General features: G+C 25.5%; 1 protein-coding gene across 1 annotated transcript in view; it reads left to right on the plus strand.

The window, feature by feature from the left end:
- The window catches only part of LOC100207286 (serine/threonine-protein kinase Nek8), a 65,013-nt gene extending 51,108 nt beyond the window's left edge, over positions 1–13,905 (plus strand). Inside the window, exons 10-16 of the mRNA XM_065818571.1 lie at positions 5,202–5,316; positions 5,743–5,898; positions 6,016–6,054; positions 6,232–6,382; positions 12,161–12,318; positions 13,363–13,515; positions 13,599–13,905. Coding sequence (XP_065674643.1) covers positions 5,202–5,316; positions 5,743–5,898; positions 6,016–6,054; positions 6,232–6,382; positions 12,161–12,318; positions 13,363–13,515; positions 13,599–13,771 — 945 coding nt within the window. The 3' untranslated portion in view covers positions 13,772–13,905. The remainder of the gene's footprint in view (positions 1–5,201; positions 5,317–5,742; positions 5,899–6,015; positions 6,055–6,231; positions 6,383–12,160; positions 12,319–13,362; positions 13,516–13,598) is intronic.
- The last annotated feature ends 1,221 nt before the right edge of the window (positions 13,906–15,126 follow it).

Below are 15,126 nucleotides of genomic sequence, written 5' to 3' on the forward strand. Positions count from 1 at the left end.
AAATGTTTTTGCTATATTTTATTTGAAGTCTCTATCTAATTCATTGAAGTCTAAGTTTTTAAAATCAGGATTTTTTAAACTGAGATTTTTGCTTGAAATTAATTTGGTCTTATTTCTTTTGTTTCTTTTTTTTCTTTTGTAATAATTATGACATTTGTCATAATTTTTGTCTTTTTGATCCACTGATCAATTTTGCAGCCCTTTCTGATCAACCTAAACAATCGTCTTTCCTAGTTGAAAATGATTTAATATTATTGTTAAGAAGAGATTATTATTATGTTATTTTTATATTATACACAAATTACTTGCGGTACCTTCCTCATTCCGTTACGACTAAAATTACTTGTGGTACCTTCCTCATTCCGTTACGACTAAAATTACTTGTGGTACCTTCCTCATTCTGTTACGACTAAAATTACTTGTGGTACCTTCCTCATTCCGTTACGACTAAAATTACTTGCGGTACCTTCCTCATTCCGTTACAACTAAAATTACTTGCGGTACCTTCCTCATTCCGTTACAACTAAAATTACTTGCGGTACCTTCCTCATTTCGTTACGACTAAAAAGAGCCAGATAGTAGGCAGTTATTAATAAAAGATTTATTTTAACCGTCTTTTAATTTATTTTTGAATGTTTTAAATTATTTTCGATGGTTTATACAATTTATTACTTTTATTTATATATACATTATTAATTTATTAAATAATTATACATTAATTTAGTTATATTTACATATTTATATTATATATACATTTATTTATACAATTTTTGTATAAATAGAGTATTTTATAAATAAAATTTTATGTAAACAGATAAAAAAGATCTACCCTCATCTACAAAAAAATAGTTCCAGAGATGATGTTAATAAGGTATAAACATTGGTTATATGAGAACAAGAGGTCAAGAAATCTCTCAAAAAGTTTATAGTTAAAGAAGTCAATTTTCAAATTGCAGAAGCAGAAACTATTTAAAAAAACTGGTTATAAACCTCCTGAAGAAAAAACGTACTAACAATAATCAAAAAAATGAAATAAATTGGATGAGGACATGTACTGTTTGCAAGAGTGGTTTAAAAAATACAGGATTGTCCAACCTTTGCAAATCAAAATGTTGAAGAAAGATAAGAGACAGCCATAAAAAATTAATTTTGATTTAGATGTTTGAATATTAAACACTCATCAAACAATTTTTGTAAAGTTTGATGAGTTCCTACAATTTAATTGTTTTTTTTTAAACGAGGGGCATTTGTTTAAGGATGAATTTTTTAATAGTCAAAAAAAAAAAAAAAAACTATCAACAATTTTTTTTTTACATTTTGGCTTTAACAAAATCTTCACCTACTATTCATAAACTAGACTCTTGCAAAAGTTTAGAATCAGTTAAGAATTTTTAGGTAGATATGGCATACACAAAACTTATGTTATATGCATACATATGTATGCATATATGTATGTATTTATGTATATATGTATGTATGTATGTATGTATGTATGTCAATTTATGTTATATAGATATATATGTATATAAAACTAAATTAAAACAATGGAGGGACATACCAAAAAGAATAATATAGTGGATTTACTAACCAGAGGAACATCTGAGCATATGAGTTTGCAAACAATACTGGCGTGGACCAAGTTTCCTAAGTTTTTTAGAAAAAAAATGGTCACAAAATAACATTGAATTCACACAAAATGCTATAGTTGAAATAAAGAAGAATGTTTTATAAATATGTTGTATAATGAGTTTTGCCAATTGTTTGTTATAAATAAATTCTCACATTGAAAAAGACTTGTCAAGATAAACGGATGGATACAGATTTATAAGTAAATGGCAATGTGCAAGTGATTAGTGTAAAAGAGTGATATTACAAAATATAGGTGTAAAAAAAAAAATTGAAAGAAGGACCCTGGTAGCCATAAATATGTTAGATTTGGAGTCTAACATATTTAGAAATTGATTTAAAGTATTTTCCTTGATGATATCTTCACACTTCCCCTTTTTTGTGGCAGCTTATTCTCAGCTTTTTGATGGTTTATTCTATCAAAAAAGCATTTTTTGATCTTGTTTGAGACATAACCAAATATTTTTATCTTGTTTGAGACATAACCAAATATTTTTGATCTTGTTTGAGACATAACCAAATATTTTTGTTCTTGTTTGAGACATAACCAAATATTTTTGATCTCGTTTAAGACATAACCAAATATTTTTGATCTTGTTTGAGACATAACCAAATATTTTTGATCTTGTTTGAGACATAACCAAATATTTTTGATCTTGTTTGAGACATAACCAAATATTTTTGATCTTGTTTGAGACATAACCAAATATTTTTGATCTTGTTTGAGACATAACCAAGTATTTTTTGATCTTGTTTGAGACATAACCAAATATTTTTGATCTTGTTTGAGACATAACCAAATATTTTTGATCTCGTTTGAGACATAACCAAATATTTTTCCAAAGTGCTAACTATACTTATATTATAATAAAAAAAAATTCTTTCTATTTTTTTAAAATGTTTCAAGAGACTTAAATTAAAATAGTGTGAACCTTATGAATCTAGATTAAAAAAATGAATTTGTTTTATATATCATGTAGATTCGCAAAGAAATTTGTAACATTTTTTTCCTAATTCACTTCCTAAGGCTCTAAAGTGGACAACCACAGTTGAGAAGGCTACTTCATTCACCTCCTAAGGCTCTAGAGGCAACCACAGTTAAGAAGGCTACCTATTTTTTTAATTTTCCTTTTTGATTTTATTTGCAACTCTCAACCTTTCGAAACTTTTTTTGAAATACAAACTATTATGTCTTGATTGTGAGTTGATCGTTCTACCACTACTACTGCATGGTCATATCTATATATGTATACATGTGTATATGTATGCATCTTACTACTATCATGGTCGTATAATAATATAATAATTGTTTAATATTAAGTAAAACACCAATGCAAAGAAAATATTTCGCTAAAATAAGGATTGCAAAAAGCAAGGAAATTATATATATATATATATATATATATATATATATATATATATATATATATATATATATATATATATATATATATATATATATATATATAGAATTTCACTTTTTTAGGGTCATATCAAATATGATGTTTTGTGCTGATTTTATTTTTGATAAGTAATCAAAATTCAATTTTTTATTTTTTTTTATTTTTGAGGTAACAGCTAGCCCTTAAAGTTTTAAAAATTATAAAAATTAGAAAATTTTGACAATTTTCTTATAAAAATCAATGAACAAAAATTCAATACTTTTTACAAAAAGTGAGTGTCATTTATTTTAGAGCAAAAGAACATTTCAAGGACTCATAGAATTTTACTGACTTTTCAAAATTTAACATCGTCTGAAGCATTAAAATTAAACATCACTTGAACCAAATTTAACTCTTTCAGTTGATCTGTTATGGTTGTCAACTGAATTCCAAAAGTTCATGCCTCTGCATTTGGTAAAGAGTCTCTTTGCTTTTATTTATTTCATTCAACCTTGGTTTTAAAAACATTCTTTGGTGATAACCTCTGTTAAAATGACAAATAAAATATTACTTTATTAAGTTTACAAAGTTCTTATACAAATCATGAAATTTTATAACTAATTGTTTCTTAAATAGATAATAAAATATAAAAAAAATAATAAAAGATTATTTAGGTGTTCATTCATTCATCTCAGTCTTATTAGAATTGAACATGAAAGTGATTTCATGACGTTAATCAAACAATATCAAAAAATTTCTTCTCTTAAGTTTTCAAATATTTTATTTACCAAAAAGCAAAAATCTTTAATAAGCATTTGCAGTGGGGGTCCGTCTAGATGGGCAGGTAGCTTCTTGTTTATATAATAAACAATTTTTAAATTTTTAGGTATATGCATAAAAACTTGCTTTTTTTTTTTTTTTTTTTGCAAAAAAAATATTTCAATACTACCTTTTCTACTACTTTCTAATACCTTTCTAATACCTTTCTTTCTAATACCTTACTTTCTAATACCTTACTTTCTAATACCTTACTTTCTAATACCTTACTTTCTAATACTTTACTTTCTATTTAAGAATTTTATAACATGAGAAAAAAGAGTATGAATATCAGGCTTCTTTTTAAAATCTTTTTAATTTAATATGAGCTCCATCTTTGTGACCAATATTTGTGTTGTTACAAAATTTTCTTGTTTTTTCTTCATTATTTTTCAAAAGGTTTTAATCAAAAATAACATTCTTAAATTGAATTTCATAAAAGTGTAGGAACACTGTATTTTCACCTCAAAATATCAAAAAGTTCATCAAATATATATATATATATATATATATATATATATATATATATATATATATATATATATATATATATATATATATATATAGATAGATAGATAGATAGATAGATAGATAGATATAGATAGATATTTATATATAAATTAGTAGAAAATCACTTGACAAAAATTTTTTTCATTTTACACTGTGTTTTATCAATAAAGACTCATCAGAAATCTGAAATTTATTGATGAAACACAGTGTAAAATGAAAAAAATTTTTGTCAAGTGATTTTCTACTAATTTATATATATATATATAAATTAGTAAAAAACACTTATCTAACTTTTTTCTTCAACTTGAAGTTTCACCATTGCTGGATCATCAGGAACTCTTCCTGATGGTCCAGCAATAGTGAAACTTCAAGTTAAAGAAAAAAGTTAGATAAGTGTTTTTTACTAATTTATTATTGCTCTGTTCTTTAAGAACATTGAGAACTCTATTTGTAAAATACACTAACATAATTTACATATATATATATATATATATATATATATATATATATATATATATATATATATATATATATATATATATATATATATATATATATATATATATAAATGTTTAAAACCTCTAAATGTTTAAAACCTCTAAATGTTTAAAAAAGTTTTTTATGTTCAAATTCCTTCTAAAAATGATTATTCAGTTAAAAGAAAATGCTTACCAACATGTTTACAGTTTGATTGTTATCTTAAAAATCAAATAACCCTAAATGTATTTCATATATTTTAAAGTGACATTAGGATTTCAAATTTACTCACAAAAATATTGTTTTTAAAAGTCTTACAAGAGTTTTGACTAATTCTTTTTTTAATAATTTTTAAAATAAAATTTATTTTTAATTTATATTTGCATGTAGAATGAAAATTCGGACCAATCTAATGATAGATTAATTCCAAAGTTAACTAGTGAGTTTTCTGGTTCTACTGTAGCGCATATAAGTTGTGGAGATCATTTCATTGTTGCTATGACTGGTAACATGTTTTTTTGTTTTTCATTTTTGTTCTTAATTTTTTTTAGAACATCTTTAAAATATGGAAACAAATTTACTATATTATAGTTATGTTGACAAATTGTTGGATGAGAATGGCATGGTTCTATCTGAATTTTTTTATGTTAAAAGATTTTAACAATTAAAGTTTTAATTAATAATTGATAATGTTTTATAATGAAACCATAATAACATAAATGAGTTATAATTTATAACTATAAAGAATAACAACATTAAAACATTAAATAATAATTAAATATTGAAAGTTAAGTTCTTGCAACATAACAAAATGCAGATAGAACCCTATAAATCTTGTGTGACAAAATGTGGGGATTTTTCAGTTATTATTAGATATTCAAATTATCTGACAAATTTGGATAGTTTCAATGCAAAGGTGTTTTTATTTTAGTACATGGTATGTTAATGACATGGGGAAGCGGAGCACATGGCTGTCTAGGACATGGAACAACAGACGATTTATCAACAGCAAGAGTTGTTGAAGATTTAGTTGGTTGTACAGTAACTAAAGTAGCTTGTGGTGCTGCTCATGTTTTAGCACTTACAAGTATTTATTATTTTTTTTATATATTTCTACAATTTTTTTAAATTATTACTTTGTTTATACTGTTTTTTCTACTGTTGTGTTTATATTTAAATTCAAGTGTATTTATTTTATGTATAGCTGATAACCAAGTTTATGTTTGGGGTAATGGAAATTCAGGTGTGTTTTTATGAAAATCTTTTGTATGCTACTTTTAAAATGAATAAATATTTTGTTTAATATTTTCTTTGCTTACCTTGTACTATCTTACCTATATTTCACAATACATATTGCAATACATAATTTTATACTAAAAATTTTTAAGTTCAAGATTATTTTGTAAAACTTTATGTCTAGGTAATCTCGGACTAAATGATCTACAAGAGAGATGTAACCCCACCTTAGTGCCGTTACCATCAAATTTTCGTCCTAAGTCTATTTTTTGTGGAAGAAATTATTCTTTTATAGTTTCAGAAGAAGGATCTGTTTTAGCTTGTGGGAATAATAGGTATCTTATAATTTTCACACTCAAAAAATAAACAGGTCTTTTGTGAGTGTATATATATATATATATATATATATATATATATATATATATATATATATACCTGCTATACTTACAGGCAGTGTGTGTGTGTGTGTGTGTGTGTGTGTGTGTGAGTGTGTGTGTTTGTGTGTGTATATATATACCTGCTATACTTACAGGCAGTATAAAAATTTTTTTACAATGGCACATTACAGAAAAAGAGTGTGGTAACTTTAAACTTCATGTGATGACTTTTAGTTGTTTTCAACATATATGTTATATATTTCCTGATGTAAATCTAAGTTAAGTTCTTACTCCGCAGCCACCACTAAGATGAATTTCAACTCCATAACAACCACTAAGATTAATTCTAACTTCACAACCACCACTAAAATAAATTCTGACTCCACAAGAACCATTTATACCTACAAGTAAATCATTGCCTTCTTTTAGAAGTATTGCTAATATGAACAAAAAGCAGGCAATATTTTATTTTTCAAAGATATGTGTAATGAAATAAAAATGTAAATCTAAAACTTTTGCTTTTTCCTATTTTTTCTATAGTTTATTACTTATTATTTATAAGTTATTAAACAGATGTTGAGTATAAGCGAGAGGTTCCGAGTTCGATCCCCACCACGTCCCTGGTAGTACCGCGCTCAACTTGTTTCTCCGCGCAGCGGCCTTGTTCGTCAAGGTTTGTGTTTCGGAGTTATAGAGTTGAGAGAGGGTTATAACCACAATTAAGTAGCCTCCTCATCTGTAGTGGCCTTCTGGGCCTTGGGGACGTGAAATAACAAAAAAAAAAAAAAAAAAAAAAGCTCCTTAGTGTTTATTGATGAAAAAAAGTGTTTTACTGATATGGCTGTTATGGCGTTTGAGTACTTTTCATTGTCAACAGCACTTAACTCTTGATTATGTGATGAACTAATGAGTATGATGACACTGAAGATAACAAGTATGGTAACACTGATGATAACAAGTATGATGACACTGATGATAACAAGTATGATGACACTGATGATAACAAGTATGATGACACTGATGATAACAAGTATGATGACACTGATGATAACAAGTATGATGACACTGATGACAAAATTGACATAAAAAGCTAGAAATGTTGGAGATGATGATTTTTTTGGTGCTGTATTTTGACAAATTTGGAGCTGTATTTTGTTCAATTTATCAAAAATAAATTATTTTACTGATTAATAAAATTTAAACCATAGTTAATATATCAAAGAAGTAATTCCTATAGTAAATCTTTCAACTCCCTAAATAAATTAGCGAAACAGTTTGGATTTAATGATTTGCTCTTTGTCTAGTAAAAAACATTTTTGTTAAAAACAATAAATTAATTGTGGTGATTCTGTTGTTGTTTTTTCTTGTGACAATGACAAAGTAAATCAAAAACTTATTTTATATATTTAACCTCCATAATACTTTACCTCCATAATACTTGGTGCGATATTAATAAAATGTTAATAAAATGTTCGTTTTTCTTTGTTCATCTAATAAAATTTGTTTACAAAAAAGGACTCAAAACTTCTCCAAGCTTTAAAATGACAATAATGGTTGCATTATTGAAGGTTGAAAAAATAGCAAGGTGCACTACATGCTTAAAGGTTGAAAAGAAACAAGGTACACTATAGTGTAGAAGGTTGAAAAGAAACAAGATACACTATAGACTTAAAGGCTGAAAAAAAAACAAGGTACACTATAGGCTTAAAAGTTGAAAAGAAACAAGATACACTATAGTGTAAATGGTTGAAAAGAAGCAAGATACACTATAGAACTTGGTTTTCGTTTTGGATTATTAGGTAAAATATTTTAAACTTTTTTGATACATTTGAAACATTGTAAAACATTTGGAAACATTCAAATATAAGTATACTTTTTTGCTGTTAAATTTTTGATGCAAAATGTTGCAATTAAAAGTTTTGAATTTTTATTTGCAAACAAAAACTTTTATTTATGCAGCAATCATTTTGAAGGCATGTCAATTTTGGAAAAATTAAAAAAGAAAAACTTTTACTTTTAAAAATTTTTATACTGGTTACTAAATATTGCAGAATTTTTTGTAGAATCCAAATCTAGTTTTAAAATTTGATTTGAATAAAAATGTTAAGATGATTTATCTTTTTATATTTGAATAAAATTTTGATAATACTGATTTTGAAAATCTTTATTTTTGTGCAATATCTCTTTTTGTTACCTCCAATATCTATAATCTTATTATTAGCTAAAATTCTCTTCAATACTGAAACACAACATTGTTTGAGGTATGCATTCGCTGAAACAAAACCAAGCTGATCTTTGAATGGTTGACAATATTATTTTAACAACATATTCTTTCTGAAATTGTGAAACAACAGTTTATGAAAAAATGCTAGTAAAATGGCACTTAAATGGTAATGCTAGTAAAATGGCACTTAAATGGTAATGCTAGTAAAATGGTACTTAAATAGTAATGCTAGTAAAATGGCACTTAAATGGTAATGCTAGTAAAATGTTACTTAAGTTGTAATGCTAGTAAAATGGTACTTAAATAGAAATGCTAGTAAAATGTTACTTAAGTTGTAATGCTAGTAAAATGGTACTTAAATAGTAATGCTAGTAAAATGGTACTTAAATAGAAATGCTAGTAAAATGGCACTTAAATGGTAATGCTAATAAATTGGTACTTAAATAGAAATGCTTGTAAAATGGTACTTAAATAGTAATGTTAGTAAAATGTTACTTAAGTTGTAATGCTAGTAAAATGGTACTTAAATAGAAATGCTAGTAAAATGTTACTTAAGTTGTAATGCTAGTAAAATGGTACTTAAATAGAAATGCTAGTAAAATGTTACTTAAGTTGTAATGCTAGTAAAATGGTACTTAAATAGTAATGCTAGTAAAATGGTACTTAAATAGAAATGCTAGTAAAATGGCACTTAAATGGTAATGCTAATAAAATGGTACTTAAATAGAAATGCTTGTAAAATGGTACTTAAATAGTAATGTTAGTAAAATGTTACTTAAGTTGTAATGCTAGTAAAATGGTACTTAAATAGAAATGCTAGTAAAATGTTACTTAAGTTGTAATGCTAGTAAAATGGTACTTAAATAGTAATGCTAATAAAATGGTACTTAAATAGTAATGTTAGTAAAATGGCACTTAAATAGTAATGCTAGTAAAATGGCACTTAAATGGTAATGCTAGTAAAATGGCACTTAAATGGTAATGCTAGTAAAATGGTACTTAAATAGAAATGCTAGTAAAATGGTACTTAAATAGTAATGTTAGTAAAATGTTACTTAAGTTGTAATGCTAGTAAAATGGTACTTAAATAGAAATGCTAGTAAAATGTTACTTAAGTTGTAATGCTAGTAAAATGGTACTTAAATAGAAATGCTAGTAAAATGTTACTTAAGTTGTAATGCTAGTAAAATGGTACTTAAATAGAAATGCTAGTAAAATGTTACTTAAGTTGTAATGCTAGTAAAATGGTACTTAAATAGTAATGCTAGTAAAATGGCACTTAAATAGTAATGCTAGTAAAATGGCACTTAAATGCACTTAAATGCTAGTAAAAAAAGTAAAATGCTACTTCTAATGACACAAACAATTTTGTTCAAAAAATTGATCCACATGTTATTTATTATTTCATTATCCATAGAAATAAATCCAATAAAAAGTAATAGTTTATTTTGATAGGCTTAAAAAATTTATTTGAAATCTAGATAGCCATCAAATGTGAGAATTCAGTGAGTGTACATACATCCACTGATTTAGGGATAGGCGAAATGGAGCACACATACATCAATTGTGGGTTTTGGTTTGAAAAAAATCAACCAATCAGAAATCACTACCGCGACTTTAAGAAAAAAATTAAAGCGATGCTACCATTGCGCTAGACACAGCGTGTTTTTTTTTAGTTCCTTATAAATAATGAGTTATATATGTCATAAATAAATATTTTTGTTACAATTAATTGAATTTAACCTCCAAATTGAAAAAAAACTGTATAGTAAATGCTAACCGCATTTCATTAGATATAATATAGTAAAAATTCACTTTTTATTGTGCAAAAAACTCTAAAATCTACATGATAAAATAACTTTTCAAAATAAAACTACAATTAGTTAAAATATATATATAATATATTTATATATAATGTAATATATATATCCCACATTTAACTTCAAAGTTTTCATTTTGGGTTCCTTTTAAGGTCACTGAGTATAAATATAAAATAGTTGTTAAAAAATATATTGGCAAGGATTCTAAATTTTTTTTTTGAAAAATTGGTAAATAACAGTTAGATATCATCAAAAAACAGTTAGATAAGCTAACATGACAGACAAAAGTGTACAGATGATGAAATAAAATGTGTGAATAAAATATCCAATGGCAAATATTATCTCCAGGCAAACTTAAACCACCATGATTAATCTCTCTGACATAATCTTCAAACTGGTCAAAACAAAAAGATGTATCTTCACCTGGGGGTCTTCTCTATTGACATAGCCAGCTTTCAATAACTGGAAGATTATGAAACACATTGATCAAAATATCATCTTGTAATACATAATTACATTTGTCACACAAATGGCTTGATAATACTTCTAAATCATTAGCAGTGATACCAATATTCAGTGATACCAATATTCAGACAAAAAAATTTTTTTTTAATGTCAACCTTTTGTAATATTTGCTAAACACTTATAAAATAGGTACCACCTGATCCTTGCAAAAGTTTTCCAAATGCTATCTCAGTAGGGTCACTAGTAGAATGTCCAAGGCAAACATGCTTATGACTAGTAAGTGACTGAGGTTGATATTTAACCAGGGCCAGGTTCAATAAAATTTAGCCAGGACCAGGTTTGTGACTGGGGCATAAACATTTTTACATCCTAAAGTATATATTTTTTATTCAAAGTTCATGTTATATTTTTATATATATATATATATATATATATATATATATATATATATATATATATATGCATATATAAACATCATTATGATCAACATGATCATCATAATCATCATTATTATCATCATCATTATCATGATAATAATGATGATCATCATCATTATTATAATCATGATCATGATCATGATGATCATCATCAACAGCAAAAAAGAATAAGGCTAAAGCCTGATGATGATGATCATCATGATCATAATCATGATCATCATTATCATCATCATCAAGCTTTAGCCTTCCTCTTTTATGCTGTTTTATGCTAATATGAGCAATCTAAAACATTTTTTTTTCTTAACTAAAGCTCATTCATACAATATGTAAGACACTCTCTTCAAGTTTTCTTACTTCTACCACTACCATTTTCTACTGAAGCTGCTACCTCTTTACATGCTGATACCTAAATTACTTTAATCTTTTCTAACAAATGTTGTTTGATACAATGTTATTTCGAATCTGTCTAAGATTGTCTCCTTTTCTTGTCATGCTAGAGTCACGTATATGTTGAATCATGTATAGAGTATATGGTAGAGTACAGAGTATTTGCCGAAAGAGAAGATGATCCATCTGATTATCTTCTCTTTCGGCAAATACTACAGCATATAAATACTAAAGTTTATAAAACAATTTTTTTTTTAAGCTGTATGTTTACTTAGCCTGCCACTATAGTAGGCCATGTTCAAAAACCATTGGTTTTTTTTATCAAAAAATTTGTTTCTTGAAAGTATTTTTTTTTTTTATCCTAATAAATTATAAATGCTGGTGTGTTAAATATTTTTTTTAGATACAATAAGCTTGGTCTTTTAACAGAAGAACAGCTTGAGACAAAGAATGCCTTAACTAATGATGTTTTAGTGTTCACTAAAATTTCTTCAAAACCATTATGTGATCACAAAATTATCTCAATTGGTACTGGAAATTCTCATGTTGCTTTTTTAACAGGTTTTTTATTATTCTCATTTTAATTTTTGCAATTATAGCATCGTCACGATGATGCACAATAAATGTGTGCTATGCTGAATTAACATATTAAATTATTAAATTGCTCTGCAACAAAACAGGCATTTATGATGCTATTATTTATGATTTCGTTATTTATGATGTCATTATTTTCTTTAACAAAAAGACTCTCACAATTCTTTACAAATAAACTTAATGCATTTTTTTTTTCCCCACAAATTTCAGATCATAACAAAGAATTATTATTTTATACAATAAATTTGCTCTTACAAATTGCTTTATTAAAGATATTAAAAATATTTTCAATAAAAGTCATTAATAATTTTTTTATATATATATGTTTAAAATTTTATATTTTATGTATTTTTTAAAAAGTAATTTTGAGAGTATTAGTGGCAGTGTTTTTAATTGTAAAATGTCAGGTTTGAACTTGTGTTTGCGTGCATGTGTTGACACTTTTAGTATGTTAAAAGTTATTTGATATAATAGCATATATATTTTTATATAGTGTGTAGATCTTTTTATAGTATATAGACCTTTACATTAAAATAGGTCATTATATATTTTATAAATTTTTATATAGTGTATTGACAATACCTGCTATATTGAAGTTAACTCCCCATCATTCAAAAAAGTATTATCAGACACTAAATAACTGTAAAAATAAATGCATTAATAAAATACATCTGACAACTGTCTAAAAATGTAACTCATAATAAAAACAATTATTTCTCCAATATTTGTTGTTGTTGTTGTTGTTGTTTTTGTTGTTTTTATTTTCAATAATTTTTTTTTTAAATTTAAGTTTTATATTTTTACAATATCTAATTTTTAAATAAATTTACCTGAAGAAGCTTTATTTTGGACCTCAGGTAGAATTTTTTGATAATTTTTTGATATCTGATGCAAATCAATGAGATAAACTTCTTCTTTGATTTTGAAATTTTTAAAGAGTTACAGGACTACACACTGACTTCAACGTTAACATTGTTTTCAGTTGGTGTTAATGAATTTTAATTATTTTAGAAAATGGTTTGTTGTTTATGGCAGGCTCCAATAAAAACTTTCAACTTGGAGTTAAGAGACCAGAAGGAGATTTAAGACCTTATCTTGTAAATTCTTTGCAAAGAGTAGAACATGTGGCTTGTGGTGATAGTTTTACCGTTGCTGTAACAAAAAGTTTGTTCAACATTTTAATATATAAATAATATTCCTTTTTTATTTTATTGAAAAAAAATTTTTAAGTTTTTATTTACCAACAGATAATAAAGTATTCACATGGGGATGTGGAAAACATGGAAGATTAGGTCTTGGGAATCTGGAAGAGTCTATTGAACCTAAAGAAGTTATAATCAATGATACAAACAAGGCAAAGTTTCATTCTCTTTCTGCTTCAAACAATACTGTACTTTTAGCTGGACAAAGTTATGTATGAAGTATTTAGTGGATAAAGTTTTAAAAGAATTTGTGAACATGCTGAACAGTTATGAACGAAAAGTTTTTAATTTTTGAAAGTTTTTAATAGTTTAGCATCAGAAAACTTTTTAATAATTTTTTACTATAAAGTTATTTGTAGAATTATTGATTTTTTTTCTTAGAACTTAGAATCCATGTACCCATGTTGCTTTAGTCTCAATTATCCATATAGCTTTAGTCTCAATTATCCATATAGCTTTAGTCTCCATTTACTAATTTTATAACCGCAGTTTTGTTTTAAGTTTTTTTTTTTTTTTTTAATAAATTAAACAATTTCTTCAATTAAGTTTTTTGAAAAATGTAAATTTTATTTATAGTTGTTTAAATTATTTATAGTGATTTAAATTATTTTCTTAAATATTGATAATATGCATTATATTAACTGTTCAAATGTTTGTAATAAATCAAAGAAATTATTTGTTTTATGAACATTTTTAATAAACATGTTTAATGCAAGTTTATATTTCTTAAGTGATTATATTGCATAAAAAAAAAACGGTTTTATATACAATTTACCATGTTTTGTAGATTTTTATTTTAATATTTACAATTTTATGATAATATTTAATAATAAAATTTTTTAATTTTTCAATATAATAAAAATTAATAAAATCTAAAACTTACCTACAAAAACCTTGAGAGAAAAGTATGCTACAAACCACTGAAAAGTTTGTGAAAAATAATAACACATTTAATTAAAAAAATAACCAAATGAAATAAAACAATTCAAAAGGAATTGATTTTTTTAAGAATTTTATTTTAGTTTACTATTTTTTTTATTTATTTATGTTTGTTGTATTTATAAATTATTGTAAATTTGATCAATATTTTTATAAATGTATATATGTATATATATATATATATATATATATATATTTTACATATATGTATATATATATATATGTATATATTTATATATATATATTTTTTAAACATCTTCGCTTCCAACAAGGCTGCAAGCAGCCACTAATTAAAGTTGGAAGTTACTGAAAGAAAAAAGATGAAGATTGTAGAGCAAGATAACGATTGACGGACAACTTAAAATATTGCAAAATATATGAATCAGAAAAGCAAGATGAAGGAAGCGAATTCCAAAGAACTGATGTTCAAGGAAAATAACTAGACGAAAAAGCGTTTTTGGAGCACTTAGTAACAGTCACAGAAAAAGGATGACACTTAATTGAATGACGAGTAACATGAGAATGAATTTTAGTAAATGGCACAAGAGATGCTAGCTCTTTAGAGCAGTGCCCATTATAGTATTTGTAGAAAAGAGAAAGAGAAGCAACATTACGGCGATGTGATAATGTTTGG

This window comes from Hydra vulgaris, chromosome 14, assembly GCF_038396675.1.
Source record: "Hydra vulgaris chromosome 14, alternate assembly HydraT2T_AEP".
Classification (NCBI taxonomy): domain Eukaryota; kingdom Metazoa; phylum Cnidaria; class Hydrozoa; order Anthoathecata; family Hydridae; genus Hydra; species Hydra vulgaris.